This window comes from Venturia canescens, chromosome 1, assembly GCF_019457755.1.
Source record: "Venturia canescens isolate UGA chromosome 1, ASM1945775v1, whole genome shotgun sequence".
NCBI classification, from domain to species: domain Eukaryota; kingdom Metazoa; phylum Arthropoda; class Insecta; order Hymenoptera; family Ichneumonidae; genus Venturia; species Venturia canescens.
In genome coordinates, this window is record NC_057421.1 from 10,414,802 (window position 1) to 10,441,699 (window position 26,898).

At 38.7% G+C, this 26,898-nt stretch overlaps 1 protein-coding gene across 6 annotated transcripts in view; it reads left to right on the top strand.

Moving 5' to 3' along the window:
• The window catches only part of Hipk (Homeodomain interacting protein kinase), a 30,147-nt gene extending 4,042 nt beyond the window's left edge, over nt 1–26,105 (top strand). Inside the window, exons 2-16 of one of the 6 annotated variants that reach the window (XM_043427954.1) lie at nt 10,541–10,879; nt 12,025–12,339; nt 12,783–12,875; nt 12,972–13,190; nt 13,700–14,072; nt 14,237–14,454; nt 14,561–14,884; nt 14,965–15,291; nt 15,703–15,867; nt 16,496–16,914; nt 17,099–17,377; nt 17,513–17,672; nt 18,109–18,332; nt 18,947–19,276; nt 20,572–26,105. In XM_043427954.1, the coding sequence (XP_043283889.1) occupies nt 10,544–10,879; nt 12,025–12,339; nt 12,783–12,875; nt 12,972–13,190; nt 13,700–14,072; nt 14,237–14,454; nt 14,561–14,884; nt 14,965–15,291; nt 15,703–15,867; nt 16,496–16,914; nt 17,099–17,377; nt 17,513–17,672; nt 18,109–18,332; nt 18,947–19,276; nt 20,572–20,770 (3,981 nt within the window). In that variant the 5' untranslated portion in view covers nt 10,541–10,543 and the 3' untranslated portion in view covers nt 20,771–26,105. Of the gene's footprint in view, nt 1–10,540; nt 10,880–12,024; nt 12,340–12,782; nt 12,876–12,971; nt 13,191–13,699; nt 14,073–14,236; nt 14,455–14,560; nt 14,885–14,964; nt 15,292–15,702; nt 15,868–16,495; nt 16,915–17,098; nt 17,378–17,509; nt 17,673–18,108; nt 18,333–18,946; nt 19,277–20,571 lie in introns of all 6 variants that reach the window. The other 5 variants (XM_043427945.1, XM_043427970.1, XM_043427979.1 and 2 more) reach the window with 5 other exon arrangements.
• Nucleotides 26,106–26,898: the final 793 nt, after the last annotated feature.

Sequence of the window (26,898 nt, forward strand, 5' to 3'; positions counted from 1 at the left end):
GTAAAATGGGAAAAACACAGTCGACTCTGAAAATTCGATTGAAATTAACGACTCGATTGTGTAACGCTCGAATCGAAACAAAATGAAGGAAAAAACATTTGTAATTGACCAATTTTTGTTTCACGGTGCAGGTTGAAAAACTACGAACTGCAAATTCGACAGGGAACGAAATTGAAGAATTACTGGAATTATTGGAGGGTTTTTTAGACCATTTCGTCGGATTCCAACGTTGCGAACTTCAGCGTCATTTGAAATTATGACGTCGTGGAATTCGGCATTCTCCGGTTAAATATTCCGCGCACCATAACCGCTATTAATATCTTTTAGGATTGATAAGACGTTCCGCAACGCAAATGAACCTTCAGCCCACGTCAATGAGTGCATAACACATAGGATAAGTGTATTTTGAAAACGTAGCACCCGTTTGACCAGTTTGCACGAGCCGTTCGACCTCAGACTGCGTGTTTTTCAAGTAATTTCATTCGAATGCTGGCGATTTATCTTCTGATTTGCTCTCGTCGTCCATGAAACAAATATCGAGGGTGAACACAGTTGCTCGTAAAAAAATAGTGCATTGAGAAAAATCCGATCGAGTTGAACGACGGAGTGATCGATTCGACTTTCCTCGGTGTCGTGCGAACTCGATTTCCCGTTGGATTCGCCATTCTCTCATGACGCTGAAGTTTGCAACGTTGGAGTCCAACGAAATGATCGAAAAAAACTCTCCAATAATTCCAGTAATTCTCCTATTTTGTTCCCTGCCAAATTTGCGATTCGTAGTTTTTCAAGCTGCACCAACGATTCGTGAAATAAAAAATTGGTGAATTACAAACGTTTTTTTCGTTCATTTCGTTGGACTCCAGCGTTGGAAACTTCAGCGTCGTATTTTCTCGAGGAAATTTCAAATCGAAGTAAATTCGAAGAACTTTTTTCCGAAGGGATCGCGTTCCGGGGAGTTCGTTTCGTCACAATATATCGCAAGTTTTTCAAAGTGAATTTGAGCCCGAATGCTGGACGGTGGGAATCCCGTGTGCGTGTGTATCAACGGGATGGGGATTTGTATGAGATGAGAAAACGCAGGTGCTAGCGTTCAGGCCAACGGAGTGAAACGAGACCGGGCCGAACGACCGTTCGAGAACCGCATTCGCGTCGGTTCCACACGTGTCCCGGCTTCCCTCGTTCAATTTTCTTTCGCTCGGCTCCTCGCTTCATTACTTACAGGCTGCTCCAAACGTCGCGTCCAAACTTCCTGTAAAAAAGATGTCGAAACTCGAATGAACGAAAGTAAGTTCTGGAGCAAACTCCGAAAAATCGTTTTTCGTTCAGTTCCATCGTCGAAAGTACCTTAATATTGTTCTTCCGGCTGTACGAATGGAAAATCACGTTCTCGATGGCAAACGTCAAAGCTGCGGTTTCGGAAACTGGATACGACGCTACCGTCTGAATTTTTCGAAATTTTCTGTCACTGTCCGCTCGCTGTATTCATTTTTCTAATGATTTCCGAGTTCTGTTGCCGGCAGCCAATAAATATGGAGCAAATCGAAAAATTTTGAGAATTTTCTCCAAAATTGTCTCCTCCCTGCATTTCTCGAGGTTTTGTTACTTTTTTTATGACGCTGAAGTTTCCAACGTTGGAGTCCAACGACATGATCGAAAAAAACTCTCCAATAATTCCGGTAATTCTCCTATTTTGTTCCCTGCCAAATTTGCGATTCGTAGTTTTTCAAGCTGCACCAACGATTCATGAAATAAAAAATTGGCGAATTAAAAACGTTTTTTTCGTTCATTTCGTTGGACTCCAACGTTGGAAACTTCAGCGTCATACTTTTTTTCAACGCCTGCGTACGTCTTCGTGGACTCTGAAAAACGCATGCGAGCCTTGTTTCGACGAGTTCCGTAAAAAGACGTCATACGAGCGACGAATTCCAAGATGTTCGGCGAAGGCACGCGAGTTCCGAGACAAATCCTAAATTTTCGGATCTCAGGACATTTTTTCGGCCTCTGAAAAAACCAGGGGCATATTTAGCTCAACGACGTTGACGTAGTTTGAACTGAGAGTTTTTTGTAACTGCGGCTCTCATTCATTGGTTGATCTCTTTAACAAACAATTTTTCATAAATTTTCCTTCAATAAAGTCAAAAGTTGAGCAAAATTTATAAGTTCCGAGCTTCGGTTGTTGGGATTCTTCATATTTAAAAATTCAAATTTAATTATGCTCATTTCGAATGTACAAAAAACTAGAAAAATATACACAAAAGAAATCTCAAACTTCCAGTTTCCCTACACTGCCCCGTAATCGACAGCAAAAAGAATGTAAAAAAAAATTAAATAATATACGAACGTACTAATAAAAATTGAACGGTACAATGAAAAGATGAAATTAAAACGTTGCAATGAGTTCAGTTGCAGCAATAAAAAACCTTGCGAGGTTGATTTTTCCACGTCAAAAGATATCAGGAAACCATTTCAACTATTGAATCTACTAACAATTGATAAATAATGGATAATTGTTGCAAATTTTATGAAAATCTATGAGACTCTTAAATTTTAAGAGCCTAACTGGGTGGGGATCAAATGTTGGAATGACTAAAATTTTGAACAGCTAAAATCTCGAGTTTATAAATTTCGAATGATAATATGGAGACAGATAGATTCGACTAGAGCTTTAAATGCCGAAAATAAATAAAGCAGAAACTGCAAGGTTCGAAGCACCTTTACATCGAAAATAGAATGTAACAATCGCCCATAGGACGATGACTAAAATAACGATTTTTCGAAAATTCGACTATTACTCTTTCGATTCATAAATTACTACAGTCAGCGATACTGTGAAAATTCACAATTTTGAAAATATAATAACGAAAGACCAAATATTACTGAGGTTGACATACTGAAACACCAAAAAGTCGAACAGTCAAAATAGCGAAACGTTGGAAAGTCGATCGATCAAAATAAAGAAATGCAGCGGAGCTCCGAATACACGCGTCTCACTCACTCACTTACTGAGACCGGTGATCTCCAATTTTAAACATCGCCATTTTGACTTTCGCCTTTTCGAGCTATCGCTATTCCGCATATCTAAGTTTTATAGGTTCGAAAAATTCACTTTCGATTTTTTGCTACTCTATATTCTGGTCTGTCTGTAAAACAATTATTCTCCATTTTGAATTCGAAAATATGAACTTTCAACATTCGGATGGTCTGTTAAAATTGCATTCGAAATGAAAACTATTGAAATATATATTTTCGGGTAAATACGAATGATCAGGAATAAGAATTTCAAATTACTTATTTTACTCCAAACTGAAATCACAACTTTAAAAATTTCGAAATATCGACCATTCTACAATTCAGTTATTCGACATATTGAACCCCACCCAGCCTAACTTTAAATTTACTCGTTTCCTCGCATTCTCAAATTCGTTAAGGCCTTTATATAGACTCGCAGCGGCCGAAAAAACGTGATTTTCTTGATTTTTTTTTGACAAGAAAATAAATGCTTATTGAAAAACTGTGAACGACATTAATTTGTACTTATGTTCATGAACTTGTACAATTTTTTCTATCAAAAAATTTCTTAAAATAGCGAAACTCCAGCTGTATTCCAATGGCACCTTTTTTGAGTATCAATTGATCCATACGAAATTTATACCACTTACTCATTAAAATAATAGCTCGGGCCTGGACGAAGGATTTGTAAAAATTTTGATTTAAAAAAATGGCGACAGTTTTAACAAAAAATTCATTTTTCGAGTCGCTAAATTTTCGATTTTTTTTGTTACAATTTTTTTTCCAACAAAATACGAAATCCTTCGTCCAGGCCCTAGATTTTATTATAATAAATAAGTGGTATAAATTTCGTATGGATCGGATTAATAGTTTTTTAGTAATCGTGTCCACCGCAAAGGTATTTTTCAAAAAATACAATTCTGAGATAATCGCGTTTAAAGATTCAAGTATTAGACGACCTTTTCCGTTTGACATTAAATGAGTTGAAGATAAAAATTTATTTGCATTTTCTCGATGCGAAAAGAAACGATACTTTTATAAAAACTTGGAAGAAACTTTTTTCCTTTCATTAGCAAAAACACCAGCGTCCTTCTTACCCAAACACAGCGATTTCGATCACGAATCTTAGCGCGAAAACAACTTGGTAATTTATGCGGTGTATCAAAACGACCGCAATATTGTTTTCTCATTCTCGGCGTTCTCCTTCGTTCTTCCACTTTCGTCGGTAATCGTCACTCGAGATTCGCGCTCCGGCGAGTACGCGAGGAGACTCGACCGCGGTCTCTCATTATCGTCCGATTGTCATTGTTTTTCGCGTCTTAAAGCTTACGTTTTCCTCGCTCACGTTCTTATCGCGATATCCCGTACGCAACCCGGAAGTCGCGGGCTTGACCGATCGCAGAAGCCACGATTTCCGGTGGGGGCACAAGCGAACTGATTCGCCTGGAAGATCCACATCGTTTTTGAAATCGTACCCAAGCCACGTAGCAACAAAAATATTATTTTTCGGGCTTCGAGCATGAACGGCTCAAACTCACAGATTTCCTGCTCGCTGATCGACGACTAAGATTGTGGCAAATGAATTTTTTTTACGTTTACGAAGGCGCCGTTTGCGGATTTAATATTTCGAGAGAACAAAATGAAAACAGCAGAAACGGACACACGCACGAGTGACGTTAATATCCGACGCGTTGACTCACCGTCAGAGAAAAACTTGCAGTGGAGCACTTTCAGGAACGGCCAGTAAACACGCTTCAAGCTCCGTGCACATTGCTCAACGGCTGCATCGCTCGGGAAAATCTCTGATTCAATCCGCAGTTTACCTGCTGATGCGCGACTTTACAACGACGTTGAAGTTTCCAACGTTCGAGTCGAAACGAAATGAAGGAAAAAAAGATTTGTAATTGACCAATTTTTTATTTCACGAAGTATCGATGCAGGTTGAAAAACTACGAATTGAAAATCCGGCAGGGAACGAAATTGGAGAATTGCCGGAATGATTAGAGAGTTTTTTGATCATTTCGTTGGACTCCAACGTTGCGAACTTCAGCGTCACACTTTGCAGCGAAAAAGCGTTTTTTTTTTAATTTTTTCGTTTCCTGTCTTGAGTATTCTCATTTTTATGGGTTTATAAAATTACTCGGGACAAGTATCGATTCTTAGGAGCGTTGAATTTGAAGAAGTCTCGCTATCGAACACCCTTGAATCATTCATCGTGCGAGGGCTCGATTGTGCAAACCCTCCAATCGCACCAGCGTGGCTGGCACGTTTGCTCGACAGATGTGCGAATACACCGCGAGTCAATAAGCCCTGCGCATCGTTCGTGAGCAATCTATTTCGAAATAGATCGCAGGTAGATTTCTGAAAAAGTACTTTTTTACTTGAAAATCATATTCGATTGGAAGATGAAGCAAAAACATGCGGTTTCTAGCAGTCCTTGGAAACTTTGAAATCCTTAAAAAGTCGTTCAGTTTCACTCGGCCTTGAGAAGTTCTGGAAATGGGCTTGAACTTTGGGTAAAACTTCGATTTTTCTCTCTTTTTTTTTTTTTTTCATTTTCTTTTTTCTACATAAACATGCGTTTGTAGCGCAAATTGTATATGTGTACGAATGAAATGACGCTGAAGTTTGCAACGTTGGAGTCCAACGAAATGATCGAAAAAAACTCTCCAATAATTCCAGTAATTCTCCTATTTTGTTCCCTGCCAAATTTGCGATTCGTAGTTTTTCAAGCTGCACCAACGATTCGTGAAATAAAAAATTGGTGAATTACAAACGTTTTTTTCGTTCATTTCGTTGGACTCCAACGTTGGAAACTTCAGCGTCGTGTGAATTACAAATGTTTTTTTCCTTCATTTCGTTGGACTCCAACGTTGCAAACTTCAGCATTGTCGAATCAATGTAAGTATGAATGTATGAAAGTATGGTGTATTTAAAAACAAAAGTGAAAAATAGAGTAGAGTAAATCAATGGATTTACCCTCTAAACGAAAAGAAAAGAAAACACCGAAAAAACTATTGAATGCCAAAACAATGGCAGCTTACAGTTGGAGACTGGAAATGAGATAAAAAAAAAATTATTTTTCTCCATTTTGAAATACAGTTCATCGAAATTAATTTCGATGAAACTCGAGGAATCAAAGACTTCTGAATTCACAAACGTTCTGGATATAAATTATCACGTTTTCGAGCACGATCTCGAGCCGACCTAGCGGGATTTATTCCGCCTGTATCCACTGCATTCTGTGACGGATCGGGCCCGATCGCAGCCCGCTTGCGGTGCAGAAATCCTCTCGCCGAGGAATCCGCCGCCACGATTCGGCCGGGCCCGTTACCCGACGCGCGGTGCTTCATTAAAAACGTACAAAATACGACGCCACTGCGGTTTGGCCTGGTGTGACGAGACCTTTAAGAAACGTCGACACAACAACGCCGCGACCTGACGAGTTTACCGCTGCATATTTCGCAGCTACCCTCCCTCGTAACATTAAAACGAGAGACCTCGACGAAAAACCTCTTTGTCGATCTGGCTATTATCGCACGCCTGTTTCACGTATCATACGGTACTTATTTATTAATTATTCATAAACACGAATGCACGAAAAGGCACATGAAAATAATGGAGTTTCGTTTTTACTGAGATTTTCATAAAGCTTGACAGCCCCGCACGTTAGTGGCGCTTCTCAAAAGCGTAAACGTCGGTTCTTCATGAAATTTTGAGCGACATCTGCCCAAGTTTTCTCGGTGGAAAGGTTTTGTAAGGGAAAATAGAAAAAACAAAATTTAACTGCAACTGAATTTTCAGACTTTAATCGCTTATTTTTCTATTCATCGATTCTGAGGTGAGTTTTTAATCTTTGAAGGGCGGATCTGGTCGAAATGTCGACCACTAGCTTGGTCGGGCACTTCACCTGAATAAATTCATCGATATTATGCACAAATTTCGCGTAAAAAGAAAGGCCGATTTCAACGTAAAAATCCCCATCCTTAAAAGGTTATGGAAAAATTTTCTCATCTACGCTCAAATTCCATCTGACAAATTACTACTCATTTGCCGATGATAACTTCGAATCGGTCCGGCGAATGTATGGGCGAACTTCAGTGAACAACTATCGGGACAGTTCACTTGAGAGCAAGACAAAATTGGCAGGATCTTTGAGTTTCTTCATTAAAAAATTTCATTCCGAATATTTAACATTTTTCACGATCAGTGAATAGATCGTTTGAGGATTTACTCGTTCCACTTTTTCACAGTTTTCGACTCAATATTTTCATGAGTTTCGGTCATTTTGCACATTGATGAATTAAGGTAGTTCATACATGAAACGATTTTCTTAAAAAGTCTTGAAATTTACACAATTTGAATGACTAGTCGACTGACGAGCACATGAAATTTTAAAGGGTTCGTCTTAAAGTACCCCACTCACTTTGGGGAGACGATAAATAATTGAAAAACTGTAAAAAAAAAAATAAAATAAAAATACTGCAATGTATTTTGAACCTTTAAGAAACGACCATAACGATTTTACTCTATTCGTGTTATTTTTAATATTAAAAAAAATGTCAAAGAAAAGAATGCAGGAAAAATGACTTTTTTCACAAAAATTGATGTAGAAATCGTAATTTTTAGTTAAAAACAAAAATCAACTCGTTCTATAAACCTGAGAAATCACGCTTTCAGGTAGTATTAGTTAAATTTGTCACGCTGGGGTGGATCGGACCCCAGATCTTCGCACGGTCTGACTTGATCGACTACCAAAACTAAACTAACGAGTCTTTTCAAATAATAACGATGAGGCTCTCTTCTCAAAGGTTCGAACTATCGACCGAGGGCACCACAAGTCCCATTTTCTCGAAATTTCTATTTGGTATCGTCCTTCGAAAACGGCTGGGGTCCAATATACCCCGTGTGACTATTAAGGGTTAAATATGGAGAAAAATACACAGGGTAAAAAATCGTTTATCTCTCACTATAACGAATGAACGCCTCTTACGAAGTTTACGAAAAACGTACTCAATAACAACGAAGTATATAATGAAGGTTTGGGGAAAATTCGAGACGATTGTCTTGCTAGTAATAAAAATGTATTACGTTAAAGATTGAACAAAATTGGTAATGAGCACTCGTATAACTTCACATTTGCTTATTTCGGCATTTTGTTTCGTCTTGGCTTGGTCCATTCCTGTCACAGCCTTCTGTCTTTTTATTAACACTTTTTTCTTGATCCATTTTCCGTTGTGTTTTCCCTTTGCGCTCTCTAATGCGATTTCTTACGTAAAAATCAATATAATTTTAGCCAGGGCCGAATGAAATTTGGGGTTAAGTCAATGATGAATCGCCGATTAATTAATGGCTTGTAATTTCATTCGTCGAAAGATAAGTTGAAAAAATTTATTTACAAATTCGAATTAATAACACTGTCATTAATTTAAAGCGATTATATTTTTAATTGGGGAGTAAAAATCGATGCAATTTAGACACCCTTAAAATACGATTCTTCGCGCACGATCTACCTCAAATTATTTTCATAATCTTGAGCGTGAACAAACGAATCGATGGATACTTTGCAACGAAACGCCGATCGAATCTCGACATCGAACGACACTGAAGTTTCCAACGTTGGAGTCCAACGAAATGAACGAAAAAAACGTTTGTAATTCACCAATTTTTTATTTCACGAATCGTTGGTGCAGTTTGAAAAACTACGAATCGGAAATTTGGCAGGGAACAAAATAGCAGAATCACTGGAATTATTGGAGAGTTTTTTTCGATCATTTCATTGGACTCCAACGTTGGAAACTTCAGCGTCATGCCATCGATTGATTTCTACTCGAGTAGAAACGGCTAAATGAGATGACGCTGAAGTTTGCAACGTTGGAGTCCAACGAAATAATTTAAAAAAGATTCTCCAATAATTCCAGTAATTCTGAAATTCTGTTACCTGCCTAATTTGCAATTTGTATTTTTTCAGTCTACACCAGTGATTCGTGGAATTAAAAAAATGGTGAATTACAAATGGCATTTTCCCTAATTTCGTTGGACTCCAACGTTGCAAACTTCAGCGTCGTCTAAATGAGCTCAACTGCTGGCAATTATAATCGCTCCGTTTCGTCGATCGGGAGATTTTCTCTGAAGATTTACACGCGATGAGTCTTCCGTCGGAAAAAGGAAATCTGCGTCCGTCGGCGGGCGGCTGGGCTGCTTCGCGTTTCTCCTCCCCAGAATGTCAAGCAAACCCTGTGCAATTTCGAGTTCGCGGAGTTTTGCTATCCTTGAAAAGAATAAATAAAAAATTGAAAAAATAAAGAAAAGTTTCTTGCGCGATGGACACGCGGCCTCCTCGTGCAATTTCGGTTATGACAAGTGGCTCGAAGTAGCTCTTTTCTTTCACGACTATTCTCGCTCGTCTCTCACGTCCCCGCGAGTATTAAAATCCCGGGAAAGACGAAGCGAGCGTACTCGCAATCGGAGTCCTCATTTCCTTTCGATCACGCGTTATTCAATGTTTTATATTTCTCAGTGGAGAAATACCTGGGGCGTTGATTGAAACTTCGGAAATAGTTATCGAGAGAATGAGCGCTTTGTTTTCATTATTATTAATATGTTAAAGTATAATGCCGGCGCATGGATCTACTTCGCTCTCTTTCCACGTTATTTTTTCGTCGCGTTCTGTGCGAGCTCGTAGCAGCTGCCGTTCTGTTATTGCGCTCGTCCCTGTTGTTTGCTCACTTTCTGATGCTTTTGCCTAGTGTGTGCTCGGCTGTACGTAGTTCTTGTTATTTTTTTTCCCACTGTGGAGGCGAATCCACGAGAAGGCTGACTCATTGGGAAGTGGGTCGTCGCGCACAGGCACCTACGAGCTTATATAGACGTAGGATTATCCTGGTTCATCGTGTGGCGCACGAACGAACGACGAACCTGGCTTCCTCATGAATCTACGCCAATTTAAGCTCGGATAGTTCACGTACACCGCGACAAATCCACGCTTTGTAGCCAGCACGATACACGCCCGTATCGCTACGATCGCGTCCATCTCGCTCTGGGTTCAACGTGGTGCGCGCGTGTGTCTGCGTTCCCGACGATTACAATGAGAATAATCGATTTTACGTTGGCTCCAAACTTTCCTATTCAACATTATCGCGCTCTTTACGCTGAATCATCACGAACCATGTTGAAACCCGATTATCGGGGCGAAATTTATATTCGGAGCATACAATCGAGTGCGGGTTGATAAAAAAATATCCGAACATCAGGGCTCAACGAAGAGGCGCACGCACGCAAATGTCTTGCCTCGAAGCTTCTCTTGTCATTCTGCTTTCTCAGTTTCACGAGTTCTCCGCGCTTTAGACGGATCGAAAGTATTTTGCCGATTGGAGGGGGATAATCGAGTTCGTAGGTCGTCGATTTTTTGATAATTCAGGCATTTGGCATCCATTAAATCGGTGCTCGTTCCTGTTGCGAGGTTCCAGTGAATAAAAACCTGCGAGATTCCTTGATTTCGTTATGCTGATCCTCGCTTTTATTGTTGCAGGGAATGTGTGACATGTTCATCCAAACTCAGCAGACGAGCAGCGTCAACAGCAGCAGCAGCAACAGCAGCAGCTCCAGCAACAATACCGCTCATCATCACAGTAAAAAGCGCAAGTTGGATTACAATGTCAGTCAGCCGGTAATACAGCACCCGTTGGTCCAATCGACCGGTGACTACCAGTTCGACAATATCGGACTGCAAAGATACTCCGTGAGCGGTAACAACACCGCTTTTACAACGCTGCACAATAATGGGCTGCAGAAAAGTCCAAATCAACAAACACTGGTGCGAGCATCGACTATCAAGCTTCTAGACACGTATCAGCGCTGTGGTCAGAAGGTGGGCAAGATCGATCAAATCGATCGGGGCACTGGGTCTGTCAGCCTGTAAATTCGTTTCAAACTTTTATCACACATTTTTCCATTTCAAGTTGTTGGAACAGGCGTGGGAGTAGGAGTTCTTAATTGCCTCATGACTCTTGCGCGATCGAGTATTGCGGCACGAAGGTCAATTTCATTTGCTTGTTTGCCTCTGATCATCCCGCTCTCCGTATCAGCCGCAAATCAATCTTTTTTCTTCCTCTTCGTTTTTTTCTGTTTTCGAGCGAAAAGCTCTTCCAGCTTATTATACTTCTCGGGATTCCATTTCCTTCGTCAAGCTTATCGACGCTGAAAGCGAATCGGAGAGATCGCGGTTCGCCCCTACGTCGCACGTACACATTGATTTTGTTCCCGGCTTCCCTTTTCAGATACATACGTGTACCTTGACTCTCCCTCGCTCTCTTTCTAACTGTGCGTCTCTACTTCTATCTTGTAAGCCCAGATAACATTTCCGCATGGCGCTGGTAAAACTATCGATTACATTCAAGGCCCTTCTCCGCTATTCATATTTCATGCCTGCCCCGCGATGATGTATGCTATATACGGGGGCCGTACAAGACGATGCTATTGCGCCGATAAATGGCATACGATATGTGCACGTAATAGGCGTCGATAGACGTTCGCGAGACGGCCCAATTTCATTACACTTTGGCTGATTGAAAACCACCTCGCGCTGTTTTCACGTAAAATAGGTTTTCACGTAAAAACGTAACGAAATTTGACTGACTGGTTCAACTCGACGAGTTACGAACGATCCAAGTAAACATTTCGCTCTCTGCTTCCATCGCGGATAAAGCAATCCCATGAACAGTGAGATGAAAAACTGTAAATGGAAAAAAAAAGAATTTGGAAGATGAAAGTACGGTCTACGAACCTCGTGGAACTTTCAAAATCGATTTGTGTACGATGAGCTCACTTCGCGATTCGTTGAACCATTTTTTACGTTCGTTTTTCACTCCTCAATGTTGATGCTATAAAATATTTGATGGGGACAAAATCAAGATCGTTTCCAACCGAAAAAGGATGTAAAATCTCGCTTCTTCTACTAATCTGGACTGACATTAATTCATTTTTTATTAACGTTGTTATTTGTTTGAATGACAGCGGAAAACTTGGTCGAGAGAGGGTAATGGTGAGGAACTCGCGGTTCATTCCACGACGAATCCAACGGGGGGGAACACTGTAGTTCCTCAAGTCAGTACCCAACATCAGCAACAACAACAACAGCCACAACAACACAAGACAACGACGACGATGACGTCACACAGCAAACAGGTTGCCAATACGGGCAACGGGGCTGGCGGTGGCAGCAATCCACAGGGCGACGGTGATTACCAATTGGTCCAGCACGAAGTCCTGTACTCGATGACCAATCAGTACGAGGTCCTCGAGTTTCTCGGACGGGGCACTTTTGGACAAGTAAGAATTTCCTAGTGTTGTTAACCGCAATGCAATTATGACTTTGAGTCAATCGAGCGGAGGAGAGTCTCGATCATAACCATTATCTTCGCTGTAATTTGCTTCGAGGAACTTTTTCATGATCCGAACGGTCGATCGAAAGACGTTTTTTTCAAGCAGGAAGAGTAATGAAAGAATAATTGAAATTTACAATTACTATGAACCGTCGAAGGTCAGTAGGTCTGGTTTTTCAAAATATCGTCAATTATTATGGCTCATCACCTATTGAATGGTTAGCTAATTATTATTTTCGATCAATTGGATTTGCAAATACTGATTGATGAGAAAGTTTGATTATACCAAAAAATGAAAGATCCCAAGGTCTGCTTCGAAATTTCAGTTCAGATGAACTTCTTGTTCATCAAAGCAAATTTCTAAATCTTCTTTCTTTCTGCCTCTCTTAGGTTGTGAAATGTTGGAAAAAGGGAACAAACGAAATCGTGGCTATCAAAATTCTCAAGAATCATCCATCGTATGCACGCCAAGGACAAATTGAGGTGAGCTCCTTTCTGACTTATTTAACTCTCAAATACAAATCGCCGCGTTAACAAGGAATGGTGAAATTCATTTTGAAAATTACTTTCCCCTCAAAGGTCTCCATCCTGTCACGTCTCAGTCAGGAAAATGCGGATGAGTTCAACTTTGTACGCGCCTACGAATGTTTTCAACACAAATCACACACGTGTCTCGTCTTCGAGATGTTGGAACAAAATCTTTATGATTTTCTGAAGCAGAACAAGTTTTCGCCTCTTCCGCTCAAATACATTAGGCCCATTCTCGGACAAGTTATTTCAGCCTTAATCAAACTGAAGGTATGTACAAATCCATTTATACAAATAACATTTGAATTTGAAATAAATTTGAAGTTTCAAAAAAAAAAAAAATAAAACGATCATCATTGTTGAATTTGCTTCTCTCATGAAAAAAGATCGATTTTTGTCAAGAATAACAATTTTTTTTTTTTTTTTCTTCAAATGCTCGGAAGTTTGTGCAGTGCACTCGTTTACGTATTTCACTTAATAAATTGTAGAGTTTTCATTGAATTGAAAATGGTTCTAAAGTAAATTAGTAATCGTAAGCTTTTTTGGCGTGGTATCAAGACCTTTTTTCGATAAACCGTTGTGTTTGCGTGTTTCTCAAAATGTTCGCCAAAACATGATGAGATATCGTAACATATGGTCAGACTCAATAATAAGAGTATAATACAGTGAAAATACGTGGACTGCGATACTTCCCAAAACATTTTATCATTATTTCGACGTTCATTTTAAATATTATTGTCTTTACGACTGACTAATGAAGATTGTAATGGTAATTTCAGCAATTGGGTTTAATTCACGCCGATCTGAAGCCAGAGAATATAATGTTGGTTGACCCCGTTCGTCAGCCATATCGCGTCAAAGTAATCGATTTCGGGTCCGCCTCTCACGTGTCAAAGGCCGTCTGTAATACTTACTTGCAATCGCGTTACTATCGGGCACCCGAGATTATTCTTGGATTACCATTTTGCGAGGCGATTGATATGTGGTCGCTCGGATGTGTCGTGGCCGAGTTGTTTCTCGGATGGCCGCTTTATCCTGGAAGCTCGGAGTACGATCAAATTCGGTACATCAGCCAAACGCAGGGCTTGCCGACTGAACACATGCTCAACAATGCCAGCAAAACGACCAAATTTTTCTACCGAGACACCGACAGTGAGTCCATTATTTTCAACATGATCGAATGAGTAATCGTTCCTTAATTCATTAGTAGTTTCCTTCACGAGAATTGGAAAAATATTTTTTATCGTTTTCCTGCTGGGCAGAAAACCCAGTGAATGTTTGTTCAATATTTCATTCTATTTGCATTATTGTTGCAGGTACATATCCATTCTGGAGATTGAAAACTCCAGAAGAGCATGAGGCAGAGACCGGTATAAAATCCAAAGAAGCTAGAAAGTATATATTCAATTGTCTGGACGATATCGGTCAGGTGAATGTACCAACGGATCTCGAGGGTGGTCAGCTTCTTGCTGAGAAAGCCGATAGAAGAGAATTCATCGACCTTCTCAAAAGGATGCTCACTATGGACCAGGTAGTAATATCTAATTGATGATAAAGGAGAATTGAAGAAATTTCTCAATGATTCTGTTTTCATTTCAATCAAACGGTAACTTTGTTTTTTCCCCCTTAATTGGTAAAAGGAGCGCCGCATTACGCCCGTCGAAGCGCGTGATCACCTCTTCGTATCACTCAACCATCTTGTGGATTACGCCCATTGCAACAACGTCAAGGCATCGGTACAAATGATGGAGGTTGCCCGAAGAGCCGGTGACTTCACCGCAAGTCCGGCACATCATCAACCACCACCGGCTCCACAACCACCACCACCGACATCTCTCGTCGCTAATTTTGTACCCACGACCAACGGTAGCGCAGTTACTTTGACTTTCAACAATCAATTGACGAATCAAGTACAACGGTTAGTCAGAGAACATCGCACCGCCCAGCCCGGATATGACAATTTGGTTAGTACCCTCGAGGGAGTTTTCTTCAAACATTTTTTAAAACAAAGATTTATATTTTGTTGAATTATTTAATATTTCAGTATCAGATATACAGCAACAGCAGTCGGAGAGCAACGCAATACAGTGGGTCGTCGAGCGGATCGAACAGCGGACGAAGTGCTGTTCATGATTTTCCGCATCAGTTGGTGCCCGGAATTCTGTGTCCACCTCCAGGGTATCAGACGATGCCGAGCCCGGCGAAACACGTCGTCGTTGCACAACCTCCACAAGCTCAACAGGCACCGTTGCAAATTCAACCGTCGATAATATCGCAACAAGCAGTTGTGGCTGCGGCCGCCGCGGCTCAACAGCAATACGCCGCAGTTCCGGTTTCCATGGTTGAAACCGGACGGCAAATGTTACTTACCGTAAGTTACAATACATTCATTTAAATATATATGTATCAATATTTTTTATAGCAAAAAAGGAGTCACAGTCGAATCTGAAATAATGGAAATTTTCCATTTAGAAAGATGAACGAAACTTTAAGTTTTCATGAAACACCCAATTTTTAAATAGAAGAGAAAAAAATCATATAAACAGAAATTGCGAAGACTTTATAGAACTTTTTCTTCATCAAGTGAAATCGATATAAATTTTACGTGTATCACAGTATGTAGAAAAAGTCGAAATGTGTTTCTATCTGAATTATCAGAGAATAATTTAATGACCCTATGAAATTCCTGGTGAAAGGTGAATTTTGGTACTTGTATCGTGATTTCATAACCTGGTGAATGATCCTTCCGCGTGTACATAAGTGTCCCACGATCGGTTTTCAGAATGCGGTACAAACTTCGTGGCCCGGTGGTAGTAGGCAAATGGCCGCAATCGTACCATCCTGGCAACAATTGCCACCCCAACATGCAGCCATTCAGCAGCCTCTTTTGAGCGACGCTGGTGACTGGGGTAGACCTCTCATCGTAGATAGTTCCGCGATCCTGCAGGTAAATACGTTGCCCTTCCCATCTTCAAATCCTACTAATTTCTGCATTTCTAAACATTTTCATTCGCATGTTAATATTCCTTCTTTTACTAACTCCAAGATCGTTATGGAACGAAATCGAGAGAAACATCGAACGTTGGCGTTTCTTTTGGACACCTTTGGACGAACTTGCCGACAAATTTTTACGAAAATTCCTTCTCGCTCACCCTTTGTATGGTCCCAATCCATGTCTTCGACAAATACCAGACTATTCTTACAAAGTATCCGAGTATTCGAACATTTTATTCACTTTTCAGGTCAAGAGATTCGGTTGTTGAAACGAATTGTGCTATTAGTATCAAAAACTGGACGTGTTTCGTTGAAAAATATACACAGTAAATAAATTGCCTCTCTGATTCCAAAAGACTTGCAATTTTAAGAATATTCTACGCGCTTCAAATCCAAAAAACTTGAAGGAATACAAAAACTGAGTTGGATTGCACTAGAATCGTTCTGCTTTCCATGAAACATGATTTATCGTTTCGAAAAAGAATAGTGGTGGTTCGATCAAAACTCCGCGAATTTATATTATAATATGTGATGAATGAAACAATGAGATTAATGAAATTATTGTTTTGGGGGAGTTGCAGCGGCCGGTGTTCCCCGTTGCCGAAGTTTATAACACTGGTGCATTGGTTGAGCACCCTTCGCAGAGTTGGGGAAAACGGAGCGTAACAAAGCATCATCAACATCATCTGACAGTACCGCAACAATCGCAACACAGGCATGAGCACAAGAAGGAAACTCAACAATTGAGTCCGGTTAAAAAACGCGTCAAAGAAAGCACACCACCGAGTAGTATGAGGCGTCATTCCCCTGTAAACGGACATTGGCAACAGCAGCCAGTTCAGTCGCATCACCACAGTGGTAAACACGTCAGTAATCACAATGTCGAACATCAACAAGTGACGTCAGTTCGTCAACAAACCATCACGATACACGATACCCCTTCACCGGCTGTTTCCGTTATTACTATCAGCGATAGTGAGGACGAAACTCCGGGAAAATGGTAATTTTTTGCACCATGAGTTCTCTCAGTATAAAAAGAAAACTAACTTCATCACAAGTTCTTCGAGAGCAAAGACAATTTGAGCACTTAATCCTGTATCTTTTTAAATCTAGTTTATTTTTGTCTGTTGGAATTCGTGATTCGGTTTTTTTAAAACTTTTTCTGATAAAAACTTTGTTTCCAGCACTCAATCGACCCCGAGAATCGTCCAGAATTCGCAGACGACACATTCGATCAGCAATCAACAAACTCACAGCAACGGCCATGCTAATCCTCAGCACAGTACGACAAGGGCCCAGCGTAAAAACGTCATTAGTTGCGTAACTGTAGCAGATAGCGATGGTGAAGCTAGTCCCGGTAGAGGTCATGCTCATTTGTACCAACACCTTCCGCAACATCATCCGCAGCCTCAACACACCACACAGCACATAAAACACGAGCCACAGCTTCAACATCACATAAGGTTTGTGTACGGCGTTGAAATCGAAAAAAAGATGTTCGAGCCGAATTTAAGTTCACATTGTTTTTCCCTTTATGTGGTTATGCCAAAATGAGCATACTCTTTAATTGTTTGTGATGATTATTCGGCGCACAGTAGTTCCGGCTATTCGTCGCAATCCCAGAAGAAACGACTTTTGGCGAAAGTACAGTCCGAGTGCAACATGATCAACGTGGCAACAAAACCTGAACCGGGAGTCGAGTATCTTGCGCCTCATCCGTGCCACGCGCCAGCCTGCAAAGAACCACCGACTTATCAGGTTAGATTTTTTCCTGCAATCCCCTAGTTTTTGTATCTCTTTACTTTATTCCCCAACTGATTTACTCATCTACGACAAATTTTATTAACAAACATTTTTCGTATATTTCAAAGAAATTGTAAATGAATCCTCACCATTTCCGCGTGAATTGTATTTAATGAAATCCATTCAAGAATTCCTTTTTTGTCACGAAAAATGGAGTTTGATCTTTGATTGAAGTTTCACTTCTTTATTATGTCACTCAAAATGAAAATATTTTTTACTTCGATTCTGAACTCTGTATCCTGTAGAATCGTACATTTATTCTTAATTACCATGGGGGAAAAAAAAAACACTTGAAAAATTGAGGATTACGACGAGAGAAGCTGTTTGCGTCGAACGGAGACACTTGGCCACTCGTATCTCAATAAAACGTCTCGGGAATGTTTTTTTCTAGGACGACGGCTATGACATGCATGACTACTTGTTACAGTACGTTACAACGAGTAGTTCGCATCCTCATCTGCAAGAGCAGCATATTGTTTATACGACTGGGGCAGAAAAGCGCGTATCATGGCCAGGCAAACGAGCGGAATACAAACACGAGTACGTACAACCGCCGGCGGCACACTCGAGGGATCATCAAAAGTGGACAGTCGCGAATCCGGTTCACCAATACAGGTCAGTTTTTCAATGGAATGAACTATCTCGGATCAGTAAAACGCATGTATTATTTTTTTTTGCATCGAAGTTCAAATTGCACTCGTGGAATTTTGAAAATGTTACAAAACTGTTCAAAGTACCGAATGAAAAGGGGAATACATGTATTAATTCATCAGATACCTTGAGCGAGCTACGTTTATTTTCTTTTGTTGAGTATTGAATCAATTATTTGAAAATGGTATAAATTTATTTGATACATATTCATAGTCACTTTTTAATAATGCCCTGGGCTTGAAATTAATCGAACGTGAGTAAAGCAAGGTTGCTCGCTATCGAGAAATTCTTGCAGATTGTATTCCTCTATATTTGCACTGAAAATATTGCAGTTGAAAAAAGCGTATATAGTTTATTTGGATTGCGGTGATTGCTTGAAAATTGATAATTCGTAATCGAAAAAACTGCATCAAATCGAATTGTTGGAAGCCTCGGGCGTATTTTTTTCTTTGGTTTTTGTTGCCCGAACGAAAAAATGATGAAGAGCGCGTATTTGAAATAATCGTGACGGAGGACTGTTAAATGCATAAATTGTAAAGAAAAACAAAAACGGTGTTCGTTGGTTGGGGTTTTTGTAGGCAGAGCCAGGTGGTGGGTTCGGCGGGTCATCCGGTACATAGCCACAGCCACAGCCACCACGGGCACCCGGCTCATCTGAGTCCCGGAGGTGGAGGTGGCGGTGGCCGAAGTCCCGCTGGTGGACCGGTGGTTGGGGGAGCTCAACACCTGGGTCAACCCCTTTACCAGGAATACGCTCATGTCAGATCGCGGGCACATCCGGTACCACCGCCTGTTTACGTTACCGCCGCACCCTCGCAGGCTCCAACCGCCATTCAGCAACAGCAAGTGCCCACCTATCAGGGATTCACACCCGGGTGGGTACCTAGACACCTAGTTGATGCATGCATGTGTGTACCATTTATTATTACTTTATTCTACTTTACTTTAAATATTATTTCTCTCGTTCGTCTCATATCTTTTAAAATACCAATTATTTGACCACTCAGAGCGAATATTTGCGTGTGATAAGTAGCATTTGATTTCTTTATTATTTCTGCTATCCGCCGATGCTCTTGGTTCATCAAGAGCAACAATTAGGATGGATTCCTTAAGTTTTACGTCAGATTACCTCTATGGATTTATTTGGGACAGTTGATTCAAAAATTTCCTTAAATACTCGTGATTTCTCGGTGATGTCTTGATAAAAAAATGTATTCAAATGCTAAATACAGAAATGTCCATTCGTTGATTCGATAGTAGCTCAATGGATTTTGATAATTAAAAAAACAAGACGAAATTGAACGCTTCAACATGTTTACGAAAAGATAATTTATTTCATAAGCGAAAAGTATTATTTTCAATAACTGTATTATTATCTTGCTACTTTTCTTTATTACCCAAACTCACTCGTTTAGCAATTAATAATCGAGTCTGTAATTACGGATTTGTATACTTTTCATTGCTCATTATAAATACTGTTGAATTTGACCATTGAGGATTTTACAAATTAAGTATGTTCATGTGACCTGTATATCAGAATGATTTGGCAGAACAATTGAGGCAAAGAAATAGATCAATTTCCGCTGAATACACCATGTCCAAGTATATCGTAGTTTAGTGCATCATTTCTAAGTAATCAATCGATTTGATCAATCGACCTTTGAAAGTCTGAAACGTAGAAAAGTTGCATGATTTGAGTACTATTATTATAATGATTGCAAGAATTTTTTTCAATTATTGGTAGTCTCGGTTCAGTATAGTTGACAATACAAATTTTACTGATTCTTCACTTACTTACCTGAGCTTTTTATAAACACCACAATTATTCTGCATTTATCGACAAAATTTCTATCATTTTGTGTTGTATTTGTGCAGACAAAATGAATTTTTTCTCAGCACTAAATGAATTATCATTAATTTGAAGAATAATCCTCTTTTCGGTTCTTACTGAATTGATTTTCACCCATTGGTGTAATATGAATTAGTGTCAATTTATAAGCACGCACTCTGAATGATCGTCAAATTGTTTCGAAGAACCGCATTTGTCAGAGTAATTCAGAGCTTTGCTGTCACACTTTTCGCCTCTAAACAAAAATAATTAGAAAATAGTATGATGAAAATGCAGATCGAAGATTTGCAACTGAATCGACAAGACTCTAATGCGTTTTATCGCGTGTTCTTTTTTGTTTGTTTCTCTTTACAGCTCGTCACCACTAACGTTGTATGATTCTAGTCGAGCATTGCCACCACCGGCACATCATAGCTCGGCAAGACCACTGCTGGCGAGTCACGCGGCTCACCCACTGCCTGCTCATATGCAACCAACAGCAGTCTACGGACTGGCTCCCTTATCACCGGCTAAACATCAATATCAGTCCTCTGGCTTATGGTTCACGGAATAAATTGAGAAAATGAACGGTTCTCATCTCGAGGAATTTGAAATATAACGCGCGCAAATTTTCAATTATTTCATCGACTCAAAACGGAGCAAAAAGTCATGAAAAATGGCTACGTGACATCCTTTTTGTTTGGGTTTTTTTTAGAGAAAACCAGGAAAGAAAATAGTCGACGAAGTCCGAGCCTGAACGGTGCTCACGTTGACACTCGACAATAAGGGAATCTCCGTGAAGAAAGTGGAAGAACGAAGAAAGAAACACAAAGAACGTAATTTTTTTACTCCGAGACGAAAAAATCTCGTTTTCACATTTTATCGAGTTACAAAATTAGCGCATTGGAACTAAACAAACAAACATGAAAAAGGGAAAAAATTTAAAAGCGGAGAAGTTAGGCTATTTCAACATTTATGACACGTTGAAACTTCAAAAATCCGTCCTACGCAGGGAAATGTACGTACGTCGCTCTTTCCCTTCGTACTGCCCGTTTCCGAATTGAATACACTCACAACCATACACAGAAGATAAAAAAATTGTTTCAGCTCTGCCTGAGGTTTGTTGTGTATAACCTCAAAGTCGCATTCCCAAGCAATGAGACTCTGTTGAACTTGCGAAATTCCAATGTCAGAATCGCAAAAACGGTCGACTCAGACACATGGTCAAATAGACCGGATGAAATAATGAGGCGTAGAATAAAATACGCTTCTCGAAAGAATTAAAAAATAAAGCTGCGAGAATCGAAATTACAAGTTATTTCCAAACGACTGTATTTTCGCGAAAAATATTTGCAAAGTTTATTGCAAAAAAGCAAAATGTCGCCTGAAATCTTAAGTTTTCAAAATGACTCGCAATTCATCCGCGTCTCAAGCTATATTTTGCTTTTTTGAAATAAATTTTACAACTATTTTTCTCGGAGTTACAGTTGTTTGAAAACAGCCTGAAAATTCGATGCTCCCAGCTTTATCCTTTAATTCTTTCGAGTAGTGTGTTGAGGTTCTAATTTTCGCATTTTTTTCATACCACGTTCTTGGACTACCCTGACATCTCGTTTTATCTTCAATAACCGTTGGATCAGGCAGAAATTATTGAAAATATTCACACGAACATAGTGTGATGTATGAATATTTTCTTTTACTCCTACGGTTGCGACACTAAATCAAAAAGTGGTGGAAACAAATGTTTCGGTTCAACTGGAGTGTTGATTGATTGGACGAATTATGTTTTAAGCATGGACGCTCGTCAGTTCTATTTGAATAGATACGGAAGGAAGGTGAAATGTAGATACTCAGGTCCAAGCGTATCGGCAAAAAAATTTTCACACGATACTTTTGATCTAATTATTCAGTTGAGTTTCTAGTTTATCAACTAGAACTAACATTATCAAAAAACATAATGAAATATTGTATATAACATAGAACTCGTATTGCCCATTATGAGGTTTGTGCATAAAAGAAAGAAAAAATAACAGGAAAGATAGGGAAATAGTGGATTTATATTCGATATCACGAATGTATATGGAATTTCTTACAATCAAGATGACATTGACGTGAAAAAAAATTATTCGTAACATAACCTATATATTTATCATTTTACGATTATTCGTATTTTATATTTTGTGTTTAACTCCACTGCTCATTAATAATTCTTATTGTATACGTCATTCATTTCACCCCCGCGTCTTTCATGATTCGTGTTTCTTCCCTGGTAAATTGTACATATTAGAAGGAAAAAAGGGATTGTAAGAGATTTTTCGTTACTTGTGACGAATCCATTACCATACGGAATGTTTTTCAAATATTTTCGATAGCTTAGGAATTTTGCGTAAAATATTCACCAAGATTCCTCAGCTTACTAGCATGAGGATATTGTTTTGTTTTTGTATTCGTTAAGGGGTATTTCGTAGTGCATTGGGTCTGAACGAGGGGTTTTTAGTGTAAAGGCCTTTTTTTCAAAATTCGTTGCGTGCTGTGTGATTTTTTTCCAATTTATTATAACTCTGAGCAAACCCATTAAATAATAAATAGATTGCAACTTTCGAAATGCAGTGGATGTATTTCAACAGAAAGGTGGATTTTGAGAAACATTTAAATAGTTTTTGTACAGGAAATATTTTTCATCGATTCTCTTTCATCGCTTACACGGAATTTCCGGAAACGAAGAAATAATTGACATTCAGTCCAGTTTAAAATCCAATCAATATGGTGAAACATTGTCGTTTCAAGTAAATTTATTGTTCACTGTCTTGTTATCTTTGCAAAGAAACTCAGTCAGTGGAATGTAATAATTCTTTTATTAATTGATAGTTATCGATTGCTTTATTGTCCCTGAACAAAAATCATTGAATCGAGAAAACTTATCTACAAACAAAGATTAGAACACGTTTCTTAATCTACACTTGCACTGCATCCACTAGCTGGTTCTTGAGAAAAGACAAAAAGTATTTGTTAACTTACGAAAAACATTATGTGTGTATATTTCCTCCATTTATATTAGTATCATCAAGGTTATTATTGCTATTATCGGTGTATTGCGAATATCGGTATTTTTATCATTATCATTTCTTATCAATTATTTCATAAGAGTGATCTACCTTATTTGCAAATACAAATATAGTTTTTACCACATGGTTTAAGATATTATTATTGCGACACATGATGGTTCATAAAAAAAATAGTAAGAATTGAACGATAAAGGTAGGGTTAAATATTTGAAATGTTTGCGTCGTTATATGTTTTGTCAGGGTTTGTTCTTTCCCATAACGAAAAAGAAAAAATTGAAATCAATGGTAGAGTACGAGATAAAAGTATGAAGTAAAAAATACATCACATAACTTTTACGAAATAATTGATAGTAGGGGGAATATTTGAAAGAAAAAAATCGAGATGTATTCGTTTGCGAACCTTTTACTTTCTGGACGTGTGTACATATATCGAAAAAAAATTTGGTATCCAGGAAGTGTTTTTTAAATAAATTTTTGGGCTGGTTCGTACATCTCTATTAATGTTGTAATTTTTTCGGGAATGTGTGGTTTTGTCATAACATCCATTGTCGGATTACGAAAGTAATAATAATTGCCCGTCGCGCGTTCTCAGTCGGAGAGTAAAACGCAACAATCCCCAATGAAATATCATGAGAAAGAAAACAGAAAGAACGGTAAATCGTGCATAAATGTAAATAATCTTTTATTTCGTCGCAATAGTTTTTATCAATACCTCATTTTGTTACCGAATCATGTTCTTCCTCACGAAATGGCAAATCATCGCAGAATATTCAAAGAAAATATGAAAAATCAATGTTACGTTAAACGAGAATGACTTTTTGCGCATTAAGTAGTAACCACCGCCCATTCTTACGTTCCTCTGTGAGTATTCGTGGCTTTTTTTTGTGTACATATGAAAATAATTGACCCGAATAACCCGAAAAATTAATTTTCCTCAGCATGAACATGAAAATTTTTTGGGGATTGCTTGCTGAAAAGAAATCTCGTTCCTTCTAAGAATCTGCTCTTATAGTTCTGGAATTTTTATCATGAGTTTTATAAACGGTTCTAGTTGCCGGCTAAAATCTTCGAAATATAGGAAAGCAGCAACAGTCGCATTTGATTTTTTCTGTTTTCCTTGTTGCGTCGCGACACCCGGTCAACTTTCCTTTTGGAGTATGAAACCACGCGGCGACTGCATGTGCGAGCTCTTACAAAATAATCGATAAAAATTTAAGACACGAAAAGTCCTTTCTTAGTTAACAACTCGTGCTCATTTCTGAATCAAGGCGTCCCAATGAACAACACACATTTACGAAAAATAAAAGAGGAACAATTTTCAATTTAGGTGTCCGTGAAAAACGGAGTTTTAAGGGATGAATAGCGCGTTGTTAATTATATTCGCTACGTTATACATGATAATTGAACGTATCAAACCCGCGATAAGTACGGGAGTAGAGTGGTAAACATTTGTGTTATTCCTTTTTTAGCCATTCTCCAGCCTTTTTAAAACATTCGAGTAGAAGGCGAATATCTATCAACGTGTTAGCAAACGATACAAGTAAAGAAAAAAACTTTGTACAAATTTATCGTTTGCGTCCTACGGTCAATAACTTCCTCGGAGGAGACTCAATCAAATCAATGTGCGTTCTCACCTCCTGGGTCGTTCATGAATAACGACTTAGCGAAGAAGAGAAAATAATATTAACGAGGGGTCCCCAGTAACGCGTTTTCCGAGGAGACTAACGTGTTTCCCTTTTGTTTTTGAGGCCCAGCTCCTCGTTTCCAAAGACTATTGCAAGGAAAAGTCCGGGAATTGAACGTTTATTGACGAGGACGTATAACGCGTGACCTACTAACGACACGTATATCGTTTATGACATTATTATCATTGCTATGATTGCTGTGAAATAAAGGGAAAAGGTGAATATTTAACCAAGTCGATGTGCCTGTTTGACGACTAATCGTAATAAATATATATCTATATGTATATACTGTAATACTGAATACCCATAAGCACACTCATATATGGAGAGCCGGGAGCAAAGTGAACTAGTTTTGTGCTTACCCACGAGGCTTGCTCCACTTTCATTCTTATTGTCTCAAATATATAAATAAATTACTTAAGATCTGGGTATGAAAATAAAATAAATGAGACATATTAATAGGCGAGAACAAAAAACGTGCACGGTAGTACGTTCTAATGAATCCTTTGAATAACGCAACAAAAGTTCGAGTATAAACGCATGAAACGTAAGAGAAGAGGAAATAGAAGTACTGAATGGGACTTTTGTACATCAAAATTACAATTTCCTCGCGTGTTTATGTCTATATGTATATAAATGTATGCGTACGCCGCGCCTCCACAGATATGTTTGTAGAATTTGTAAAAACAACGATCGACGATAATTATCTGTATTTACCTTGACGCGATGCATCGAGTCGTTTTTTCATTTCGACCCCAGTTTATGGCTTCGATTATTCCTACGACTAGTTCTTTTATCACACGAATTTGAAGCTCGATTTTTTTTCCGATAAAAGGAAAATTGAAATTTGACCGATCGTACCTACACCGTACTTTCAGCATTCATTTTCGGACTCGCTCTAATTGTTTAGTATGAAAAATACGTCCAATGATGTTTTCTAAAACAACGATTTAACGATTTGATCCGCTATGAATTGTAATGCACGAATTATATTTCGCGTACAATTATAATATGTGTCTGGACAAATAGGAATTTGTCACAGTGTATCCTATTTGTACAAATATGTTTCGATTTATTGTGAAGAAACGAAAATATGTATTTTTCCACATAAATTTATTTGTAAATGTCATTAAAATAAATAATATTGGATAATGCCTAATGGAAAGAAGTCCTTTGCTTTCTCCATTCGTTTGGTTTTCATGGCATTTTGTTAATGAATTCTTATGGAGTAAATCTTTTTGTGGGTAAATTATTTTATGGTTCGAAGTAATGAAGAAAAATATTATTGGTGGTTCATTAGCATTGGTCGTAATAAGCAAATGGAGTGGGTTCGAAGTCAGCCTGAAAATGATTGTAATCCTGACAAATATTCTTTTACATCAATCGGTTCTTGATTGCAGGAGTTTACAATAATTGCGCATTTCATAAGTTTTCGAGGTACGCTTACAGTAAAAAATTATTTTGTCATATTCGGCCTCATGAAACATGAAATTTCATGCACTTATTCGAGCTTCAATGAATATTCGCATTCGTATTTTTTAACCACCCATTTATTTTCTTCCCATGAATGAAATGAAAAAAAAACGTAACCAAAAGAATGGCTAATTCAAAATCGACTTTAAATATTCTCCAAAATAATTCTCATGAAAATAAATCTTTTGAAATTCACAGTGTCAAAGAGATAACATATCGATTGTAGATTTATTGTTTTTTCACAATACGAGGTCGTATAAAGGAATTTGGATAATGAAGCCCCTGGAAATAGAAAGTATAATAGTCGTCGATGATTTATACACCCATAGTCACTCGCAAGTCATTGATGCCCTGAACCACGAATGATACAAGTTACGATTTTTACAAATACATACCAATTAAAATGAGCTAATCGAATCTTGAGCTCCTCGAGAATTGAGAAAGGAGCAAAAAAACCACTCGCGTATATATAAACATAC